This window comes from Haliaeetus leucocephalus, unplaced genomic scaffold (genome assembly GCF_000737465.1).
Source record: "Haliaeetus leucocephalus isolate CR32 unplaced genomic scaffold, Haliaeetus_leucocephalus-4.0 Scaffold555, whole genome shotgun sequence".
Lineage (NCBI taxonomy): Eukaryota > Metazoa > Chordata > Aves > Accipitriformes > Accipitridae > Haliaeetus > Haliaeetus leucocephalus.
The window spans coordinates 18,430,356-18,453,677 of record NW_010972991.1 but is presented as its reverse complement, the minus strand read 5'-3'; the positions used below and the strand labels follow the sequence as shown (position 1 = coordinate 18,453,677).

Below are 23,322 nucleotides of genomic sequence, written 5' to 3'. Positions count from 1 at the left end.
GGGGGGTTGGGTGGTTTTTTTTTTGGTTTTTTTTTTTTTTTTTTACTTGGAGTTTCAGTTTACGTTTCCTGAGTGAAGCCAAGCCTATTTAATATAATAAGAATTTTGAATTTTAGATTGAAAGTCATACATACATCAACTTATTGTCCTATTGTGATACAAGTTTAATAAAATTTTTAGATTCATAGAGTAATTTGGATGGGAAGAGATTTCTGGAGATGATTTCCAGGATTACAACATCCTGCTCAAAGCAAGCCCAAGTAGAGCAGGCTGCTCTAGGGGTTGTCCAGTTAAGTGCTGAATTAGCTCCAAGGATACAGATTCCATAAAAAGCTTTCGCATAGACCTGCTTGGAATTGCCTGTGTTTCAGGTTGTGTCTGTTGCCACTCATCCCCTTACAGTACACCTTTGACAAGAGTCTGGCTCCCTCTTCTCCATACCCTCCCAATAGGTAGCTGTAGACAGCAGTAGGATCTCTTTTTGGCCTTCTCCAGGCCGAATGACTCTAGTTGTCTCAGTCTCTCCTGAGAGAGAGAGCTTTTATGTTCCAACCCCCCAACCACTTTGGTGGCCCTCCAACAACCTTATTCTGGTATGTCCATGTCTTTCTTGTACTGGATACAGCACTTCATTTTAATGGATACTATGAAAAATATAGTTGGATGTGTAAAATTACGGCTTTTTTTTTTTTTTTTGGAATGGCATCTTCTTTTGCCGAGATGTCTGGCATGGCTGTGAATACATCATAATATATGACAGCGTAAGAGTTAGATCAGCATGAGTTTAGTATGGTGTTAGTGCTTTGGAGTGATAAAAATGTAAACAAATATTTTATGGAACAAAATATTTCGACTTTGCATATTCTTGAAGTGGGTTGACCTTGGCCAGCTGTCACTCTCTCACTCCTCCTCCTCAACAGGACTGGGGGGAGAGAAAAGGGTGGGTTGAGATGCTAAAGAGGGGGAGATCACTTACCAGTTACCATTATGAGCAAAATAGACTGAACTTGGGGACAGTGAATTTAGTTTATTGCCAGTTAAAATAGTTTTGGATAGTGAGAAACAAAGACATGAATCAAAATAATACCTTTCCCCCATTCCCCTTTTTCTGAGGCTCAACTTCACTCCTTCATTCCCTGACTCTTCTATGTCCCACCTTGCAGTGCAGAGGGATGGGGAATGGCAGGTTGCGATCAGTCCCTAACAGTTGATCTCTGCCACTCCTTCTTCCTCACACTTTTCCCCTGCTGCAGTGTGAGTCCTTCCCACAGGCTGCAGTCCTTGAGGAAAAGTCTGTTCCATTGTGTGCTGTCTACAAGGCTGCAGTGTCCTTCAGGGCATATCCACCTGCGCCAGTGTGGGGGTCCTCCGTGGGTTGCAGTGTGGATGTCTGCGCTAGTGTGGCCTGTTCCACAGGCTGCAGGGGAATCTCTGTTCCAGTGCCTGGAGCGCTACCTCCTCCTCCTCTTCCTTCTCTGTCCTTGCTGTTCATATTGCTGTTTCTCAGGGTTTGTTTTTTTTTTTTTTCCCCCCCCGAGTCCTCTCAGCCTGTGTGGCGTTTTTGCTCTTTCTTAAATATGTTTCTACAGAGGTGCCACCAGCTTGGCTGACGGGCTCAGCTATGTCCTGCAGTGGGGCGGTTGCAGCACTGGCTGGAACCCTCTGTGCCTGGTGTGGGACAGCCCCTGGTCTCCCCTCACAGAGGCTACCCTGCAGCCACCCCCACTGCCAGCACCTGGACACCTACACCCAAGACAATTCTGGATTAAAAAGTTTATACATAAATTTTAAACTTTGAAGAAATTAATTTGAAAAAATTGTATTATAATGACCATAAGGCCATGGTATCTGTAAACAGTTTCTAACATGTAGATTTCTTGTGTGTGGGGGGAGGTAAGAGTATATGTAAATATGCTGGATAACACATCTGCAGTGTAATAATTGCATGGGTTTTTTTCCCCTCTCTCCTAGAATTTAAGTGGCCTGTTAAATACTGCAAGCTTCCAGCCCCTGCGGCCTTTACCTTCCATCCGAATTTTGGTGGATAAGGTTAACCTGGAGCACTCTGTGCCGATGTATGCTGAGCAACTGGTGCACATGGTCAGCAGCCTCGGCCAGCCATCTGACAACCTGCTTCACTACTGTTACTCACACTGCTATCTGAAGGTAAAAGAAGTCTTGAGATCTATTTCTTATTGCAGTGTGCTGAGAAAAAGTTAATATAAGTACAGGTAATCCTAAGTGTTAGCAGGTTTCCTGGGAGAATGTTTTCAGCTTATCTAAAAGGATGTAAACAGATTTCACAGAATGTGGTTGGTTGGGATTGCTGCTTCTGACCCGAGCCAGATGTTTTGGAATATGCACAGAACTTCACATGAGGCAACTACACAGACTGAAGCCCCAAGGTCTTTGTGGCAAGATTGAGTTAAAATAATTTGGAAATAAACTTTTCCCTTCTAGGACAATGCTCATAGAATACGTAGATTGCACTAAATTACATTCAGAAACTTGATGGGATGTTATGAGGAAAACCCATCGCTTCTAATAGTATTGTGTCGTGCTTTTGATAGAGCAAACCTGTGATAGTGAAGGTGTGCAATTGAAAACTGTTGCCAAACAATTTGATTTTTTTTTTTCCGCTATAAGAGGAAAAAACTGAATGTTCTCAGTTAAAGATCCATTATGTGAGAGGAGTTCTTATTGTGAAGTTGGGGGAAGTTTAAGAAGCTACTGAAAAATTGCTTTGAGATTATTCAGTTGTCATCTGCTGAGATTTTAGTAAAATGAAAAGGTGAAATCTCACGAGGATTTTTAAAACAGGCCTTCCAAACTCTTGGGATGTGCTCAGGCAGTTTGAAACCTTTTGGATACTACTAAAATGTAAATATTTGCTACTAGTACTGTTAATTTTGCTAAATTTTTCAGTTATCCATTCACTTCCATGCTGATACCATAATAGGGATTTAAACAATGAAATTCTTAGTGTTTGCGTGAAACAAACTTTGTCCCAGAATTACATAGCAAGCTTTCAGTTTTCTGGGTGACATGTTACTTTCTGTCACATTTAAAGTGATTGGGATGGCAATATTGCAAGTTATCTGTATGTTTTTCAGTTTGAGGGGATTTTTTTTTCTGTTCAAAAGGATTTTAGCAGTTGTTTGATCAGTGTTTGCAAAATGTGGACTTCAGTTTTGAGTTTTATACGGTTTATTTGCTAGCCTTAATATAGGCCAAAGTGTTCTGTTCTTATGTGAATGATTGTACAACTTGTTAAAAAGTCAACTCTACAACCATTTGTTTTCCACATGGAACAGGGAAGAATCACAAAGAATAATTGTGATGAACATTTCTTTAGATGCTCTTATTAAGAAAAAAGACTTTGAAGGGAAGGTTCTCATATCCTTAAATACCACTTTTTTAGGCCAATGTTGTTATAATTGCAAAAAGTGATTTTATTTATTTTATATGAAAGACAATGTGCTATCTACAAATTTAAAGGATATAGAATAATGTATTTTAATTGATAAATTGTAATTCAACATTTTTTAAAAGTTGGCAGAGCATAGTTAACACTTACTTTTTTGAGCGAAGAAAATATTTTTATATGTATTCCTATTGATTTTTCTAGTTAGATTCATGTTTGGGGGAAAAGGAATTATCTAAAAATAATACACAATTTATTTCATATTTATTGAGTGTATTTAAAAATGTGGTTATGATGTTGTGAAAGTAATTTGAAAGTGATCTAATCATGTGATAGTATACCCTTTGACCAACTTAATTTGTTTCAGATATTTGGTTTTCAAGCAGCACTGACTTCTTTGGACAGTAAAGGATTGTACTGCTTCCCTGTTCCAGTTATCCCCTCATTCAGTACTGCTGTTTATGGCAAGCTGATCAAGTTTCCCAAATATTGGTGAGCATTAAGCATGTACGGGGTATTTAAGTAATGTATTCAACTACTTTTGCATTTCTAATGAATGATTTAAAAATATCAAGCTCCATATATATCCCTAAACTTCTGTCTCTTCTGTCATATTCTGCAAATAAGTCTGTTATCATTAATAAATTTCTTTGTAAGGATAGCTGTTAATAAACATTTTAGACTCTTGTTTGGTTGAGAGAACAGGCTACGCAAGCCCTGTAGTAAATGGCTTTCTTCTAGACCTTGTAGAATTCTGTGAACCAGCTTCCATTCTTCCTTGAATGGATACAAAAGCTGAAGTTGTATACTGATGGCAAGCTTGATGTGTTTAACTGAACAGGTCAGCTCTTTGTTTTAAACTCAACTAAATAAAAAGCAACGACAGGGTGGGGGGGGGCCCCCAAACCCCCCCCCCCCCCCAAACGTAGTCTTTATTAGACTTTTATTTCTGTTACTCATTACAGTGGAAGTGTTTGTTGTGGCTTAACCCCAGCCAGCAACTAAGCACCATGCAGCCGCTCACTCACCTCCCTCACAGTGGGATGGGGGAGAGAATCTGCAGAGTAAAAAAGAGAAAACTCATGGTCTGAGATAAAGACAGTTTAATAGGTAAAGCAAAAGCCGTGTGCACAAGCGAAGCAAAACAAGGAATTCATTCACCACTTCCTGTCGGCAGGCAGGTGTTCAGCCATCTCCAGGAAAGCAGGGCTCCGTCATGTGCAACAGTTACTTGGGAAGACAAACACCATCACTCCAAACGTCCCCCCCTTCCTTCTTCTTCCCCCAGCTGTATATGCTGAGCATGGCATCATACGGTCTGGAATGTCCCTGTGGTCAGTTGGGGTCAGCTGTCCTGGCTGTGTCCCCTCCCAACCTCTTGTGCCCCCCCAGCCTACTTGCTGGTGGGGTGGGGTGAGGAGCAGAAAAGGCCTTGGCTCTGTGTGAGTACCCCTCAGCAGTAACTAAAACATCCCTGTGTTATCAACACTGTTTTCAGCACAAACCCAAAACATAGCCCCATACTAGCTTCTATGAAAAAAATTATCTCTATCCCAGCCAAAATGAGCACAGTGTTTTAACATTGTGATCAGATATTAAGCTGTTTGTAGTTCAGATTTTAAATGCAAACACTTTTATTCTGAAAACAATTCTGTGCTTTATTAAATGAGGTATATAAAAAAATATTTTTTTTTTTATTTCAATGCCATGGAAACTCAGTACTTAAATTTAGCTCTGCAGCTTAAATCTTGTGATCATAAATGTCAGTGTGTAATAGTTTTTATTAATAAATTGTATTTATAAAAACTATTTTCAAGAAAATGCGTTTTGGCAATACTTTGGACAGGACAGTAGTTTATCACTCATTTTGAGCAGTAGCTGTCTGTAATACTACTTTATGACTAAATCCAGACAAACAATCTTTCAAAAAATGACAAGGTAACAGGAAAACAAGTTAATGCATTAAGTACTTTGGCTTCAAACATTCTATGTTGTATAGCTAATTTGTAACATTCATTTGTTTGTGAAAGTTTAATGAATTATAAAAAAATAAAAAGACTACTGCTATGATTGCTCTTGCTGCTACATAGATAATATAATAGTGTTTTTCTCACAAGGTATGATACCATGTTAAATATGAGTGTTTTAGCATAATCAGCACACCACCAGGTGGTAGCAGCCTAATTGACTTTCTCATATTTTCCATCGATAGTTTGCAGAAGTACTAACCACTTCAGATGAATTGCTGTTCTGTTGCAGCATTTTTCTAAAAAGTAATAAATGTTAGCGGGATAACTCATAATCAGCAGTAATCCAGGGTACTTCAATACTGTGGTAGGATTGACAGCCTTTCATGACCTGACATTTAACACTAAGTTCTGGTTAGTGATCCTTGTTAGTAAACTGTAGAAATAAATTACTGTTTAATGGTAAACTTAAATTTATTTACTACATTATAAAACCTATGATTAGTTGTGCAAAACAAAAGAATTGTTTTAGAGATGAAAAACAGTTGGAAAAAAATCTATTGTCTGAGAAGTTCATGGTATTCAAGTACTAGTGGCTTCTCATGAATGCACTTGTGCTCTTTTGAGTGTGGTTGTGCTCACTGCACTCGATGTCTTGCTCGCTCATGTTTGCTTTCTCATGCTTTTCCACATGTGCTGTTGCATGCTTGCCATCACGCTCTACCTTGTGTGCGTGGTCTCACACTCACTCTCTCTTGTGCATTCTCTGCTTCTCTCTCATGCTTTCTGTCTTGCTCACTTTCTTTCTCTCTCTCTTTTAAAAATACATGGTATTACGATGTGTGCCCAGCTGGAAAATAGGGTAAGGTAGACTAATAACATAGAAAAATAAAAATGAGCAGTAGTTTTGGGAAGTGGAGGCAGGGGAATGGTCCTGCCTTGAAACAGCAAATCATCTATCAGCATTTATTAGTAGATCTTGTAAGACCAACACTTATTGTGGTCTAGTGTATTTTCAAATAATTTTTATAGCTTTCTTACTTTTTTTCTGTGATATGATGTCTTTCTAAATCTTATTTATTTAACAGTGTGAAATACTTATATAAAATTAACTTATTCCAACAATTTATCTAAACTAAGCAACACCAATTTGCGGGTAATAAAGTAGAAAAACAAATGAGTACAGCAGCAGCCTGGTTAAATGAAGTGTAGTTTGAAGTGAATAAAACTCCAGATGAAACGCATCAAATAGCACTTGAACTAAATCGAAATCAGCATGAGGACTGAGAGCTTCATTGAAGTCATGCAGTGAGTGAGAATTAGTCTGGTAGGATAACCTGGTAATGTCATTAAACTTAAATTCAGTCCTACCCCCCCCAAATTATACCACCTGCTTTATTTGGATTTTTAGATTTCACATTCCAGAGTTTCTTAGCATACACACATCTGATGCTACATGTGTTCTTCTATTTCTTCGTAGAAAATATATACCACAGACCATACCTTTTAAAAACAAAGACATTTTATGAACTGTTATGGAATCCCTCAGGTAGTATGTTTTGAGTTAGCAGTGAAAATCTCAACTTTATTTCTGACATAAATCAGTAGAATACCTTTCTTTTTTAGTTTCAATATAATAATCTCAAAATGTATATGGTGTATAAAATACTGTAGTAATATTTATTTTTTTAAAACTAGTTGATAAACATTGGTAGCGTGTTTTAACAGATAAAATTTCAGCAACATCAGCCCAGTAAATTCCAGTAAATAACAATAAATGTTAAAAAAGTGCTGTTTCGTTTACCTACTAGATTGATGTCTGTTTTAATTTCAGTTAATACACTTTCTTCTTATAAAAGAAATGTGATCAGGCTCACTAGTTAAGTCTTGGACATCTTTTAAATTGTATAGCTAATCTATTTTTATATGAAAGTAAAAACATCTGGTCTTTTGTTTTTGTCAAGCATAACAAGATGCAAAATACAATGTTAATGTCAATATTTTACAACTACTTTATGTAGTGTTGCATGCCAGATTGTAAAGCAGCTTTCAAAGCTTTCAGGAGGATGTCTAAAAACAACTGAGAATTAGCAGAATATGGTTAAAAGCCTAGAATGAATGACAAGAATGTTTATTGCTGAACAGAAATCTTGAGAGGAATTAGCTGATTTCTTTTTCTTTTTTTCTTTTGGCTACAATTTCTGTGGTAACAGATCATAGAATCGTATAATCATAGAACGGTTTGGGTTGGAAGGGACCTTAAAGATCATCTAGTTTCAACCCCCCTGCCATAGGCAGGGTCACCTTCTACTAGACCAGGTTGCTCAAAGCCCCATCCAACCTGGCCTTGAACACTTCCAGGGGTGGGCCAGCCACAACCTCTCTGGGCAACCTGTTCCAGTGCCTCACCACCCTCACAGTAAAGAACTTCATCCTTACATCTAATTTCAGTCTACCCTCTTTCAATTTAAAGCCATTACCCCTTGTCCTATCACTACATGCCCTTATAAAAAAGATGAGATAATCTAGTGTAAGACACTTTAGTGTTATAACCCTCTATCACTTATAAAAAAAAAATCACTTTATTGTACTTCTGAAGAATATTAAAGTAACATTAAGGAATATAGATTCTGAATAGCCTTCCTTTATTTTTCTGATATCTGGATTGATAGCGAAGTGTGTCATCTGTATTTTTTCAGCTAGATATTGGTCCAGTTATGTGTGTTATTTTATTACTTTTCTTCTTTTCTTGACCTGTCTTCTCTAAATTCCCTTCCTGTGACAGGCGTTCCAGACTCTCGTTTTCCTTTATCTGGACTGCGGGAAGGTTGTCACTTACTATCTCTGCCTGTGACAGCTTTTGAGACTAAACGCTGGTGGAATAAGGTTATAAATGGGGATGATGTGATCTATCCCTTCATGCTTTGTATTCAGCTTCTTGGTCCAGTAGTCTACTTTCAAGGGGTCTATTTCCCTGATAATGAGTCTCCTCTTTCTCATTTTGAGGCTAGACCAATGGCTGCTGGTTTGCGGTCTGCGAGGGAGCACCAGTAGAGACTTGAGTAATATCTGGTTGTGTTAAATTTCAGTGGGTGAATGAACTTTTTATGAACAAGTTGAGGACCTGCTGGGTAAATTAGTATCTAGGATTTCATGGCTTTCACTTTAGTTGTTAGTGTACAGGGCAGTTAATTGATTGTTCTTGAATTGTTACTCTATCAGAACAAAAAACTGGAATAGAAACTTGCAAGTAGATCTAGATTATTACTGGTAAATAAAAAAAATCTTTGAGACCAACTGGATATAATTTTTGCAAAGATACTTTATTTTGAGCTATTCTTTGCAGATACTGTCTTAGGAAATAAAATTTCAGCTTAAACATAAGCAGTGTGCTAATCTGATGAGGAAGCATTCTTGACAACATGAGATTTGATTTGTGTTGGCATTGTGTCTCTTTTCTTTAGTGTTTTTATTGAAGAGCTAATCATTGTTGATGAAAGCTGACAAAAGCTTAAAACTTGCTCTGCTGCTAGAGGAGGTCACATGTATCATATGCTTGGCACCTCAGCTGCCCAGAGATACAGTGTCACTTGTTTCACTTGTGAAAGCCCTCATTACTGAAAAATCACTATAGAAATCTAGATACACAGTTCCTCACCTGGAATATATATATATGTATTTTCTGTAGCTTTGTTTTTATGAACCATTAAGAATGTTTATATAATATAGCTGTTCTTAATATTTCAACACATTTAACTGTAAAGGTAAACATTTACTATGTTTCTAGAATCTGTTACATTTACATTAGATAGGCACCTTAGGTCATAACCTCCTTTTGGCTAACTATTATGCAATAATATTGAGAAACATACTCTGCTAGCAACCTGAACATCAGCATTTTGTGTTTTCTTACCTGACTTCCTAGCTTTTATTTTCACTTTGTCACTGTGTAGTTGCCAAATGGTTGCTTTGTAAACATAATTTAGTTCAACTTTTTAAATTTCTAACTTTAATATTAAACATTACAAAAACTGAGGATTCTAAAGACCTTGTGTTATTACTGTTTAGGTTTCTGCTCAAACTTTTGTTACTGTAAAGATGTGTGTTTGTATTTTTATACAGCTTTACTTCCATGCTCTTCCATCACATATCCCCTTACAAGGCAAACTTACCCCTCTCAATCAAAGCTACGTAGTGGTATGCCATACAACTTTATTCTTTCTTTTTTCATCATTAGACTCCTTACACAATCCAGTAAGGTCATTATAAGCTCCAGTAGGAGTCAGGATATGCACCTGCTCATGTCTGCTTTATGGGTCATCTTGAAAATCCTCTATGAATTTAATGAATTGACCAGAGTGAGAGCAATTCCAATTGTTGATCCACAAGCAGTGTGGTAGATGAAGATCTGGCTTCTTGCACAGTAAGAAGTTCTTTAGCAAGGAAATTATCTCCTTCTGATGTGGCCTTTACCAACAAGGTACTACTGTGATGACAGTAGACTTTAGTGCTGCTTACTGAAGAAAGGATTAAAAGCGTATGGTGGGGGATCAGGCAAACTATCTTTCTTTGTTACTTTTTTGATTGAAACACCTTTGCAGGGCATGTCTGGTGGAGTAACACTGTTTAGAACTAGAAATCATAGTAGATTTGTGAGCTTGAGAGTCATGAGACATAGCCATCATGCAATTCAGTGCAGTTGTGCTAGTAAGAGGCAAGTGGACCCTGCTGGCAAGAAACACAGAGCCAGATATCCTCAGACTGTGAACATTAGATCATAAATCTAGGAAGTTTTCCAATAAATTGACACTTGGGTCTTGATTTTGGCAGCCTGTTTTATTGACTAGTCACAGTAAATCAAGAGTAATGTCAATTTAGATTGTGTGGATTGTGTTTCACATGGGCAGTTGAGGGGCATGCTTGTTTCCTGGGTCAGAAGCAGAAAGAGGTTAAAAACACATGAAACTCATTTTGTAGCATTCAGTTCTAACTATTAGTTATGTCAGTAATTGGATATAACTGCCAGATGAAAATTCAGGGTATCCTTCGAAACAGAAAAGATCTGAGATTGCATGCCTGAACAGATGCCATCAGTGTATGGGACAGGAGAGTTTTTCAGCCCCATCAGCATCATGTGAGTTAGAGCTAGCACATGTAAAAACCTGTCTGAACTATTGACATATATGCCAGTGATACGGGCTGTGCAAAAGCAGACAGAAACAGTCATTCTCCTGGGTTCTGCAGAGCTGGTTGTGTAGGATTGCCTCAGATGTGAACAGTCGGTCTAGGGAGTATATTGTATTGCCTCAGCATTGTGTACTTCTCTGTCATCACCTAGAAAATGCATCAAAGAACATAATACTAAATCAGATTTTTTTTTTTTTTTAAATTTATTGGTAGGTGGTTTTGTATGGCTTTGTGAGCAGTGAATTTGACACCTTCAGAAGTTTGGTCTACTGTGCATCTTTGTGTTTGAGGAGTAGGTATGTCAGTGTATCATAGCAAAGTTTGAACAGTGATATAGGGTGATTTAACAGTTAGTTTTAATAGGAGAATGATTTTTCATTGATAACATGGTTTAACATCTTTTATTATAAAAGTTGAAGTAGGCCATGCTTGTGTGTAAGGATGGAGATGCTCAAGGAACTTGTGTGAAACATTTTCTAATCTGCAGTGATATTAATGTATCAAGTTTCAACATGAACATTGTGGGGCACTTTTCAACTGCACTCTTCTGGAAGGAACTGTTGTTGGTTACCAAGAACAACCCTGTCCAGGAGGGCTTTGCATTCTTAGTACATGACTTGCAGGTTGATTAGTGTGACTACAAATTAACTTCAGTTGGAAACCTCTAGTTTATTTATTTTTTTTTTTTTTTAAATCAAGTCCAGACCTAATGTTACTGCTTCTCAGCAGATGTGGCAGGCAGCATTCAACAAATCTGTTAAAAGTGCACTTTTAATCAATGTAAATTGGAAGCAGTTGTATTTTTTAGTATTGTCCATGAGGAGGAAATTCAGCAGAGTTGACAGTAAAGAGTGGTCATCTGTAGTGTTTCCAGTGCAATTATTTAGACTAATTAATTGTCAAGGCTCTTCAGTGAAAGTAAATTAAGCCTATTAACTAATATCTGTCTGGGGAAAGTGATTGCACATGGTGAATACTTTATCCTGGCTGTTGTAATTGTTGCCATCAGTATTTGCTGGCATTTGTAGTAGAAACAAGCAAATGGTATTTATTTCAAAATGTGTAGGATTTTCAGGGTGAAAGCTGCATTTTGCTTTACTTGAGACTGGTGAAAGGTATGAAAAACTTACTGTCTTAAAGCTGAAGTGCTGCTATGCAGCATGAATACTAAAGAAAATTTGAATCCCTAATATACATTCCTTTTGTATTGAAGGTATTTGGAAATTCTGTTTCTCTTACTTAGTGTTACCACGATCTGTAGAAAATGTCTGGTTAGGATTTTCAGTGATATTCTCAGTTACGAGGCCTTACCCATGTAAACTCTGGCCAGAAAGATCCACTGGTGGCAATTCTTGACACACAGTGTTTGTCATTTATTTCTCCACAATTTTGCTTGCACTTTGGTGTCGTCCCCCCCCACCTTTAAGCGTATCTGTGAATCATAAAGAGAAATACAGTCTTCGAGTTGGCATCTACACTACTAAATAAAACATTCCAGAAACCAATCTGTGGCCCTGAGGCCTGGTGGCCTCTCATGGCTCAGTTCATATCCACATGCCTACCTGTAGCTTTCCCTTCCACTTCTGAAGGGAGGAAAAACAAACAAAAAAATTAAAGCTAAGAAGGGTACTGTTGTGGTTCCGCCCCAGCCGGTAACAAAGCACCAGGAAGCTGCTTGCTCACTCCTCCCCCTCAGCCCTGGTGGGATGAGGAGAAAATTATAAAGGCAGGCTCGTGGGTTGAGATAAAGACAGGGAGGGATCACTCACCACTTATGGTCACGGGCAAAAGACAGGCTCAACTTGGGGAAGAAACGAAATCAATTTAATTTACTACAAATCAAAGCAAAACAAGGATATTAGGAAGTAAACTGAAACCTTAGAACACCTTCCCCCCACCCCTCCCTTCTTCCCACCTCAACCCCACTCCCAGTTCTCTCTCCACCTCCTCCCCACAGCGAACTTCCCTGGCGTGGGTCCTTTCTGCGGGCCGATCTTCAGGCACAGGCTGCTCCGGCGCGGGCTTTCCCATGGAGTCCCGGCCACCTTCGGGGGGTCTCTGCTCCCCCGCTCCCCTCCATGGGCTGGGGGGACAGCCTGCCGTCTCACCAGGGCTGCAGGGGCATCCCCTCCTGCGGCGCACCTCCTCCCCTCCTTCCTGACTGACCTCGGTGTCTGCAGAGGGGTTCCTCTCACATTCCGATCCCCTACTCACTGCCGGTTCCCCTTCTGAAATCTGTTCTCCCGGAGGCGCTACCACCGTCGCTGGTGGGCTCGGCCTGGGCCAGAGGCGGGTCTGACTGGGAGCCAGGGAAGCTTCTAGCAGCTTCTCACAGGAGCCAGCCCTGAAGCCCCTCCCCCGCTACCAAAAAAACCCGCACCACACAAACCCAAAACAGGTATGGTCAGGCTTCAGAGTGGGGATGGCTTCTGGCATGCTTGGTCCCTTCAGCATTGAGAAAGTGCCAGCTACCGTGGCCTGAGACTGGCAGGGAGCACGCTAACAGGTAAACAGTATGCACAGCCACAGACCGTTACTGGAGCCTGCACTTGGCCTTCCTTAGTTGGCAAATAAAAACTTGCTTGGTTTTTATTATTAATTAAATATTTTTATTATTATTTTATTAATTATTTTATTATTCATAAAAACAGGGTGCTTGAAACTTGCACCCTGAAACTGAAGGGCCTGGAAGTCAACTGTGGTGTCATGATGTTCCAATGTTGGTTATTACATAGGATTTTGAAGGAGTGTACTTTAGTGTTGCACATGCTCTGTTACCTTTCACTTCTTTCTTTGCATCTTCTTTTTAAGAAAATGCCATGGGATTTTATAGGATTGAAAGCACTGTTTTAAAAATTTCTAGTAAGTAAATAGAATAACTTGAAAAAATTAGATTGTTTGTAATGTTTTAGGATTTCTAGTGTAGTCCTCTATAGAATTATGTTTCTGAAATTGTATTATTCACCTTGTGTACCAAATAATCCTCCTTCACCAAAGCTGTATGTTTAAAGGCTTATTGAATAAGCTATATAGAATTGCTGATTTTGTTTATCTTTTTATGGTTACCTTCATTATACTTATGGAGCATTGTTATGTTGCTGGACAAGCTGTAGCATATCCTTCTTTGATTCTGCAAAGCTTCACTCTCAAGTGGTAGGCGTCATTTCCACCTGGAGTGATGTACCAGAAACTCTATAGTCTTAAATTGCACCTATTTTTACAAGCATGTTAATATGACACTCAGCTGAATTTGATAGCCATGATAAATGGTGACTAAAAATATTTTATTAAAAAAAAAAAGCTGTATTTATCTTCACTCAGAGCAACAAATAAACCAAATACAAAAGCTTATGTGCATGTTAGCCTGTTCAGCTGTCCATAATACCTTAGCAGCTTTACTGCATCTGTGTTCATCTTGAGGTAAGAGAAGCATACTGTCCTGTGTCCAGTAGCATGTATTCTCCTCATGCTTGTTCCCTCTGGGACCCAGATGTGCTTTTTCTTTTCTGTGGGAATAGTCCTTCTCATAGATCAGGATCTGTCTTTGGTTCTAGGCTAAGTGTTTGTGTACAAGAAAACATCCTCACCACTTTTCATGAAGCACTTTTATCCTAATTGTTTATAGCTGTGTATTTTCTTTTAAATTATTATTATTTCTTTAGCAATGCCTTTTAAAATAAGTTAAAGTAGTCTGTCAGCTGTACATACTGACAGACTGTATTGAAGGTACTGTATTGAAGACATGCTAACATTTGGACCTCCATTGGGCCTGTATGTTCAGCAGGCATTGTCTGATTTTCGTTAAGTTTTACTCTTCTAAAGGACATAAGTTCCCAGTTTCTGAACTAGAATTTTTAGTCTGACACTTGTTGGATGGGCAGTTAAAGGGGCAGTTTGAACAAAAAAGGAAGAACAAGAGAAAAACTGAAGTCAGGCTCATGTGGGATGAGGCACTTAAACAGTGCTATGAGAATAAATCTGTTTATCAGAACAGATTTGGAAATCAGTTATGCCTGTCGCAAGTGCTTCTGGTGCGGATGCAAGACATGGAAAGGATTATGTTGGTTAAGACACGAATACAAGAATTGTGGATTCATTTTTCAACTAATCAGAATATTTATCCATTATAACACGTATGTTTTTTTAAACAAAAACCTACAGGATTTCAAAATAAATTTTTAATTAGTTTTCTTTGCTGATGTTTAACTGGCTTTTCCTTTGAGTTTAATGACCGATTCCAAAATGAACAATTGAATAGAAGGAAATATATTTGGTAAGCATGATTAGAATATTCCTTTGATAGTCAAAAAAGTGCATATACATGCAGAATGACAGAATTAGGAATCTGATTTTTCTATTTTTAAAAGAAGGGAAAACGGAAATAGCATTGTTAGAATGCTGTCACTGACAGCCTCTTGCTCTGAAAGTACGTATATTTGTTATACTCTAACTTTTATTTTGCATACATCTTGGATTTGGCTGTGTACATACATTACAGCAACAAAATGTTTTTCTGATGTTGTGTTTTACTGGCTATCTTCAGTATGTGTGTATGTAATAATTTTGATGGTCTTGAAGACTCACTAGGGCTTGTGGAGCTGTTAAGTCATGAAATAGATGTAATGAGACTCACACTGAATAGACCAAAAGTGAACATAAAAAACCTATATCCATAGAATCTGTTTCAAAGTTTGTATTATTTTTGAGGGAAGAATGTTGTAAAGTCAATGCCAGAGTCAATGCTTAAAATGGTAAATTTAGATTTAACAATAATTGTAGTCTTTGAAGTAAAAAGTATTATGCATTTACTGACATTTAATGTTTTGCTTTAAATAGCTTCTGATATCCTTTAAAATTCTTTTGAGGTTGCTAATTAATGAGGCCACAACATAATAATTTTAACAGCCTTTATAATCTTTTCTGCTGTATGCAGTGTATACATGCGAATCATTAGCACACATTAGTCCATTCATGTCCTTGCTGTTGATGATACCCTTGATCCATCCTTTGCTATACTAAAGGTTTTCCTGGTAATGGGAAAAACAAAACACCCTTCCCCCCTTCCAGCAACTTCCTTTTGATGTTTTAACTTGTATCTTAAAGGATACTAGAATTGGCTTTTGGGGCACTTTCAGGCAAGGAAGAGTGGCGTTAAGTGCTTTTATTTACCTTTCTGGATTTAATAGAATTCAGTAGTTGCTAGTGAATACAGAAATATGGCTTTGTTTCTTTTAGTCTTGTGTACTTTCTGTTTGTGCCATCTCCCTTCAGTGCAGTATTTTAGTTCAAATATTTATTTTGTTTTAGCTAATGCAGACATGTACTTTTTTACCTCTCTGACCTTTATGGTCTAGCTATAAAAAAATTGCCAGAATTTCAAACAACATTTTTTCTCTCACTGTAAATGCATCTTTTTCCACCAAAATATTTTATGTGTTTATGAAACAAAATAAGCGGTATGCAAAAGTATTTAGTAGAAGAAATTCACAGAAACCCCTAAATCCTAACCAGCTTACGTTTTTGGATTAAGTTTCTTATTTAGATCTGTTGTTAGTGTTTACATGAAGTTGGGGTTGTGTTCAGCTCTTGAATCTTTAGCAGGAAATTTGAAATGGTGTTAGTTCCCAAGAAGATCTTTGAACTTTTCAGAGAAGAAACAAAATGGGAGTTTTGTGCTTCTTTCAGTGAGTTGTGGTCCATCTTCTAACAATTTTGCAGCTGTTAATAATCTTCAAGAAAGAGAATAATTAGGAAAACATATCTACATTTGGTCACTTTTTTCTGTTTCACACAATTTTCACGGGAGTATGTAGAGGTGAGTTAAGACTACGTATTCAAAAATGGTATACCTGAGAAATTGGCAAGGGAGGGCAGGAAAGGGTGTGTGTGTATTAGTGTGTGTATGGGTTAGATGTTAGTATTTTCTTTCTGTTCCCATTGTCAACATTTTTTTCCAGAACTATCCTCCTCTTAATGCTCTAAATACAATTTTATTTTTCCTGACCCCTACTTTCAGTTTCCAAGCACTTTCAAAGAACATTCAGTCATACAGCTTGTTCTCTTCATATGTGCTTTGAGTTTCTTCTATTATTATGTTCTTCCCATCTTCCAAGCATTCTATTGGAAATAGTCTAAAGATGCTTCTTTTCCTTTGTGTTCTCTTATTTGTTTCTATTTTTTCTTGGTGTCTATTCTCCATCCTTGTGCCATAATTCCAAATCTATTAATCCCACTGTATTGTTTTTCTTTCTTTTTCCTCTTACCATTTGAAACATGTGAGCGAAAGATGATTATGTGAGACTTTTTGTGCCTCTTTCCTTCTTAAATGTCACTGACATGTTCTGTCACTTTCTGTCTTGCTGTTTCTACAAGGGTTGGGAGAATGCTTTACATGTTACTTCGCTTTTTCTGAGACAGCAAAGCCTGTGGATCTGTCCTTGTGACTGTTCCTGCTCAAAGCAGTTCCTCTTCCTTGCTCCTCAGAAAGAGGAGCTATCTTCCTATCTTCTATCTCAGTTCACGCTCACAAGCCACTGCTCCTAGCTTAGAAGACTTGCTAATATCCTTGTTTTAGATGTCTTCAGATGAGAAGAAAACAAAGCCTCTGTGCACCTCATCTGCATTCTTGAGAGGTGTGTTGTTTGGAGAAGTGTCGGACTTCTGGGATAGCAACTTTTCCTCTGCATAAAATACAGCTCTACACTCAAGTTTTTCCTTTTATAGGATAGGGTTATGTCTGGTCAGTGGTGCTGACTTTGGCAAATGGAAAGGTCCTCACCATAGATAGGGCCCGTGAGCTGGGCTGTTTTCTTGTAAATAATGTATATGTAATTTTTCAACATGTTTGGTAATTTCCAAAGTGGTGTAAGAAATAGCAAAGAGGAAAGTCACATTGCAGATTTGGTGTAGGAAAAGAGTTTGAAATTTGAGGTTGTTAATAGAATGGAATAGACTAAGAAATAAACATCCGCACATTTTGAAATAAATTTATTAGGAGATAACTAATTTGTATTTAAGATGGCAAATTTTGCAGCTCTGCTGGGAATAAGAAAGGTAATTTGACAATAACTTAAAAACAAAATAATGAGCGCAATTTTCAAAGATCATATTGGATAGAAATCTATATTAAAAAAAAAATCCTTTTTTTCCCTAGTAATTCAACAAAATTCTATCCTACAAATCCTACGTATTCTGTATCCTACAAAAATACCTTGTAAATGACTGTATTATTAGCTGCTGAATTGACTGTGTGAATTTCCCTCAGATGGAAGGGATGGTTTCTGAGAGCTCTGCTCTTACTTCTGACATCATGAAAAGATGATGGAAGTAGTTGCTGTTCTCAAGGCTGCCTCATGACTCTTGCTCCCCTGATAACACCAGGTTAAGCATGGACCTCCTTGCCAAATAGCAGCAGCCTTTGAGTCCTGTTCCTGTTCTGTGGCATCATTTTCAGCAGATGACTGCGTTTGTCAGTACAGTTGTTTTCACTGAGTACCAGCATCTTTCTGAGCCCTCCTGGCTCCCTGTTTTACCTGCTAATGGCAACCAAATGGCTCTGTGTGGCAGATTTAGAGGACTGATTTAATGGCTGTTGCTCCTGCTTCTGGGAGTGTGTGAAGGGGGAAGGAGGAGAGGAAAAGGAAGAGGGAGAGGATGAGGTTGCTTCTCTGGACAGTAAAGTAGGCTGCTCTGTGGGAAGGCAGTGCCCCAAACCCTGTTCCACCCCTGTAGCTACTGAGATTGGATTACACTGTGGTATCCAAAGCAACGATACTGGATTTACAAAAGCAAAAAAAAAATTTTAACAGTTGCTTTGTTTTAATAAACACAGATCTTTGCTGTTTGGAGGCTTGTGGCCACTGGCAACTTTTACTTGGTTACCTCTGGTGGTTTTGGTTGTCTTGGTCATCCGCAGCTGCTTAGTTATAGCATCTCCAAGTTCCATCTGATATGCGCTCCCCCCCCTCCCCCCCCAAACTGTCACTTACCAGGAGGTATATGATAATGATTGCATTTATTTTGGTATTGCTGCTTTTCCAAGTAGGAGCTAGTTCTGAAAAAGATACAAGGCACAACTCAAATAGATGTAAAAGTGCTTTGCTTCTGGTATGATTCCCTCTGTACTACCTTCAAGCTAGCGGTTCTCTATAGGAAGTCCTTGTTTCTTTCCAGACTTCTTTCTGTTTTTTGAGTGTTTCATTGTTGTTGTTGTTGTGGGTTGTTTGGGTTTTTTTTTAATATGTTTTGATCTTTGGTCAGTGTAATGAGTACTGATTTTTCTCATGGTCCTTATATTTGGATCTCGTTGGACAAAATGCAGCTAAATATCATATCCCTTCCCTTGTCCCCAGTGATATCCACAGTCAATGGTGACAACATTCCTAAATCCAAGTAAAAAAGCTACAGACCTTCTCGCAGAAGTAAAGAAAGAATAGTTGTTTAAAGTATAAGTAAGAAAAAAATGTCCTGAATTGGCATTAATTGCATTCCATGAGGAGAGTTTCTTATCCCTTGTTTTCTGATTCCCCCTCCCCACGCCTTGTGGAGTTCTGAAGATGCAGTTCTTCAAAGATACAACTTTATGCACAAGATTCAGTTGGTTGATGATGTGTATAAAGCTAGCCATATATATTAAGGACATAAAGATGACTGAGGGCTTGTATTGTAATCTCCTCAGGGCAGAGAACTTGGAATTTTATTCTTTTATCGATTGCTCATATTGCTTTAATGATTCTTTCTGGAGACTAGTATTAACCACTGATTAGAAGAGGATTTTTTTTTTTCCAAAGGAAGAAATAGCAATTAGTGACTGACCTCCTCTTGCAATTTGATGGGAGTTCAGATCCCTAGTTTACAGTCAGTAAGCTGAATTTGATCTAAACATACTAAATATGTTTCTCAAATGAAGCTGCAGGTTTGACATGTTCCGACATTATAGTTTCAGCAGCCACCTTAGTTTATCATGCGTCCAAAAATAAGATAAAAACCCAACCCCTTGTTGGGTTATCCCTTGTTGGTATAAAAAAATTTTTAGTTCAAACCTGTTGCGTTTTGAGGCACATAGGCAATGGCTTAACTGGAAGTGGAGATAGACTGCTTTCTTGCCTTCTTTCTTACAGTTTTAATCCAGCAGGTGGAAGGACTTATCTGATGCTTAGTGTGGCTGGATTCAAGCTGAGGGAAATTAGGACTTTCCTACCTTCACATTTGAGGTCTTGTTTTTCTCTTGGTGTCTCACAGCAGGTAAAGTTACAACAGCTGTCTCACTGAGGACACTGCTTCTCACTTCCTTGTTGCTTCACAAAGCAGTGTTATTATTTGCATGTAATGATCATCATTTTTAATCTAATGATCTTAACTTTTAATGTCCAGATGTAACAAAACTAATTATTTTAAAAACAGTCTGAGTTTAGCGCTCCTAACATGTATGGCCAGAGTCTTGCATTCTTTCCTTCAAAGGGTTTTTGGTTTTTTTGCAAGGTTTCTTCCTTTTAGATATTTCCTTGATTTTATTAATTATTGTTGTTCTTTTAATAATGCATTTATTTTTGCTTTGCTGTATAAAGCTAAATTTTATTGTTCCATCAAAACACACATGGTACTGAGAATTGAGAATGGATAATCTCTGTTCATTTTCTAAGACATATTGAAGCTTCTACTTTGCCTGTGTTGTTTTGTTTTCACGATTGTTTCAAGGAAATCTGTGTTTTTTCTGAAGCTCACATATGAATTAATGCTTTACAAACATTTTTTTATCACTGACAATTTCAATTCCAGAACTGATGTTAAAAAAAAAAACCCAAAACTATATAGAAGTCAGTTTTGAAATGATCGTGGTGTTCCCTTTTAATCCCATATCTAAAATTTTCAGAAGGAAAAGTTAATTTTTTTGTTAATCGGAAAAAAAGAAAAAAGTTGGTGAATCTTGAAGTTCATTGTTTTCTCCCTTGTAATAAATTGTATGATTAGCAGTATTTCCTACAAGTAAGAGGCAAAGGTAGCTGCAGCTGCTGAAAATTCACCTGTGTAAGAAATGACAGAGGATGTCAGGCAGCCTTTAGTGAAGCCTATAGAAGAGCAGAAGAGGTTTTGAAGACATGTCTTGGAGATATTTTTGGAATGAACTGTTCCTAAGTGGGTTTGATTATTATTTTTTGATAATAATTAACTTGGTCCTCTAGCACAAATAACTGTATGTTGCTCTCTGAAGACTAAAAATTGTGTTAGTGTATGCAGATGTGTGATATGACTGTTTTTTATTGTGAGTAGTAGTGACTTCAGTCTTGCATTTAAAAAAATTATAATTCTAAGACTGTAGTGGTTAACTTCCTTTCCCTTTCTTCTTCTCCCTGCATGTTCCCTTTAGAGTTTTGATATTTGTCATTACGGAGCTAGACATTGTTTCCTTTACCCAATAATACTTGCTTAAATGTTAAGAAAAAGGATCAAAAATGTCATTTTCTTTAAGTTGATATGAAAGATCAGATTAAGTAGAAATATGGATTTGTTGTAGGTATGTAGATGAAGTCTTTATTCATGTCAAATATAAAACCAGCATACATTTTCTGTTTGCCTAAGAGGAAAGGTGTGCAAATGCTGACTGAAATTATTTAGGCATTTAAATTACATTCACGTTCTTCTAAGGCATAGTTCCTGGGTTCTAGTAGCAGGTTACTGGTTTTGTTATTTTGGAAAAAATGAACTAATCGTGTTTTACTGTACAGGATATGAGTAATAACAAAAATTAAATTTTTGGAAACATTTTGCAGGTTCCAGCTTTGCAGTTGGGGACTCTATATAAACCTCTGGACCCAGCTGTTCACCACTATATTCTTTCAATCACTCTGAGGTGTTGATTTTAAAAGAATGAGTTGCTGTTCCTAACGTCTACAAACTGAAAATATTTCATAGCAGGCCTGTGAACTTACATGGATTGGTTATATTGGTGCCTATGCACGGTGTATAATAAGGACTGATTCATGTTTTCATTCAAAAACAGTGAAGAAAACTATTTTCTTTAATGGTACGCCAGATTTATCCAAATATTTCAGCAAGTCTGTATTACAATTTGTCAGCAAACTGGGTACAACCAAAGTGTATTTTAAAATCGTTTAATTAGGACAGATTCATTTTCACTCCATGCCACTACACAGCAAGACTTGCTTGTTCATATTTCCTTAAATTTATTCTGGAACTTGTCCAAGTTCAGCTTTAATGAGTAGCCTATCCTGCTAGTTACATTAGGATTTATTTTCCCCTAGAGAAGAGTGTTTGAATTGGTAGTTTTTTAACCTGTTCAGTTAAATGAACATATGTTCAGAACTACATCTTAACTCTTGAGCGTAAAGATTTGAGAAATAATTATTTCTATTGTTGTTACAGTTTTAAAGTGCAGTTTAAATAGTGGTTTTAGACTCCAACTATGTGCCATAACTGTTTTAATATGGTGATGAGTTTTGATATGAAGTCACATTCAGTTGCTTAATACAAATTTAATGATACAATATAGAAACACAGGTCTGACTTGGTTTACTGAAAAAAATATTTGTACTTGTATTTTCACTTATTGCTTGAATATATCTCTTGGGTCATAAAACTTGGTTAAATATAGCTCAGTACCTTATTAATGATGGATTTTCTGTATTAACAGGTGCAGTTTGGTAGCAAACTTGTATTTTAAGTTCTTTTAAATGCATTATTTGTGTTTCAAAACTATTATAATAAATCCTGAATTATAAATGTACTTTCATCACTAGCCAGGTCTAGTTAAAATTTCCTTTAGGCAACATTTGCTGCACACATGGTACAATACTTCCCCCGCCTTAATTTCTTTTTTTTTTTCTATAAAAAAGGATTTATTTTCTTCAACTTCCCATTCCTCCAAAGTTATCTGAAAAGGACCAGTAGACTTGATTCCTATGGGATTGTTAAAGTACAATAAGTGTAGAATTTGCATATTATTAAAAAAAAATTTATACACTGTTATTACCCATAAGGGACTATTTTACGTGAAACTTCTAAGTTTTAAATTTAGCATGGTTCAGTACAGTAGTTGTAATGGGTTTTAAATGAATAGTCGAACTTTGAAAGCAAAGTCTTTTCCACTGTCATATTGTATGCTGTGATTGTCACAGCTCCTCACAGACTGCCCCCCCCCATTACATTATTTTATTAATACAGATGTGTTATTTTAGATGGAATTATTGCTGATTCATGTTTGTCCTGAATTTTGCTGAAAAAGCTTTTCTACTTTCTTCCTTCCTTCGCATTTTTACATTAGGGAACCTGTCTTTTGAAATATTCAGACAATTTTTTCTGAAGTATTTAGTTTTAATCCTGCAAAATAACATTCAGAAATACGAGGGAAAAGTAGAAAATTCTGAAAGGGTAATAAAAGGAAAAAGAACAGAAAGGAAAAATTTTACAGCGCACTTCTGCAATGAGATAAATAATAAAAGATTGCAATACATGGCTTGAAAAAAAGGAGTACTAGGAAACATTCTGATTGGTATCACCATGCATTATGTTTCTTGCCATGTGATGCCTGCAAAAGCTTTCCTAACATGCGTATCTAGTTTTCCAATTTCAATTCTACATAAAAGGTTTGTGTTATCTGTTTAATCTTGAGTTTTAAAATAAATTTATTTGTTGTGTATATAACATTTTTTTTTTACAGGGATGGATTTTCCTAACTACAGAATCACCTTATATGCTCATTTACTTGTGCACAACTTTTCTGCTTAA

At 37.2% G+C, this 23,322-nt stretch overlaps 1 protein-coding gene across 10 annotated transcripts in view; it reads left to right on the top strand.

Moving 5' to 3' along the window:
* VPS13B (vacuolar protein sorting 13 homolog B (yeast)) overlaps positions 1-23,322 on the top strand; it is a 484,692-nt gene that overhangs the window by 85,967 nt on the left and 375,403 nt on the right. For 8 of the 10 annotated variants that reach the window (XM_010577053.1, XM_010577052.1, XM_010577051.1 and 5 more), the window contains 2 exons: positions 1,972-2,166; positions 3,792-3,916. In XM_010577053.1, coding sequence (XP_010575355.1) covers positions 1,972-2,166; positions 3,792-3,916 — 320 coding nt within the window. Of the gene's footprint in view, positions 1-1,971; positions 2,167-3,791; positions 3,917-23,254; positions 23,309-23,322 lie in introns of those variants that run through there. The other 2 variants (XM_010577059.1, XM_010577061.1) reach the window with 2 other exon arrangements.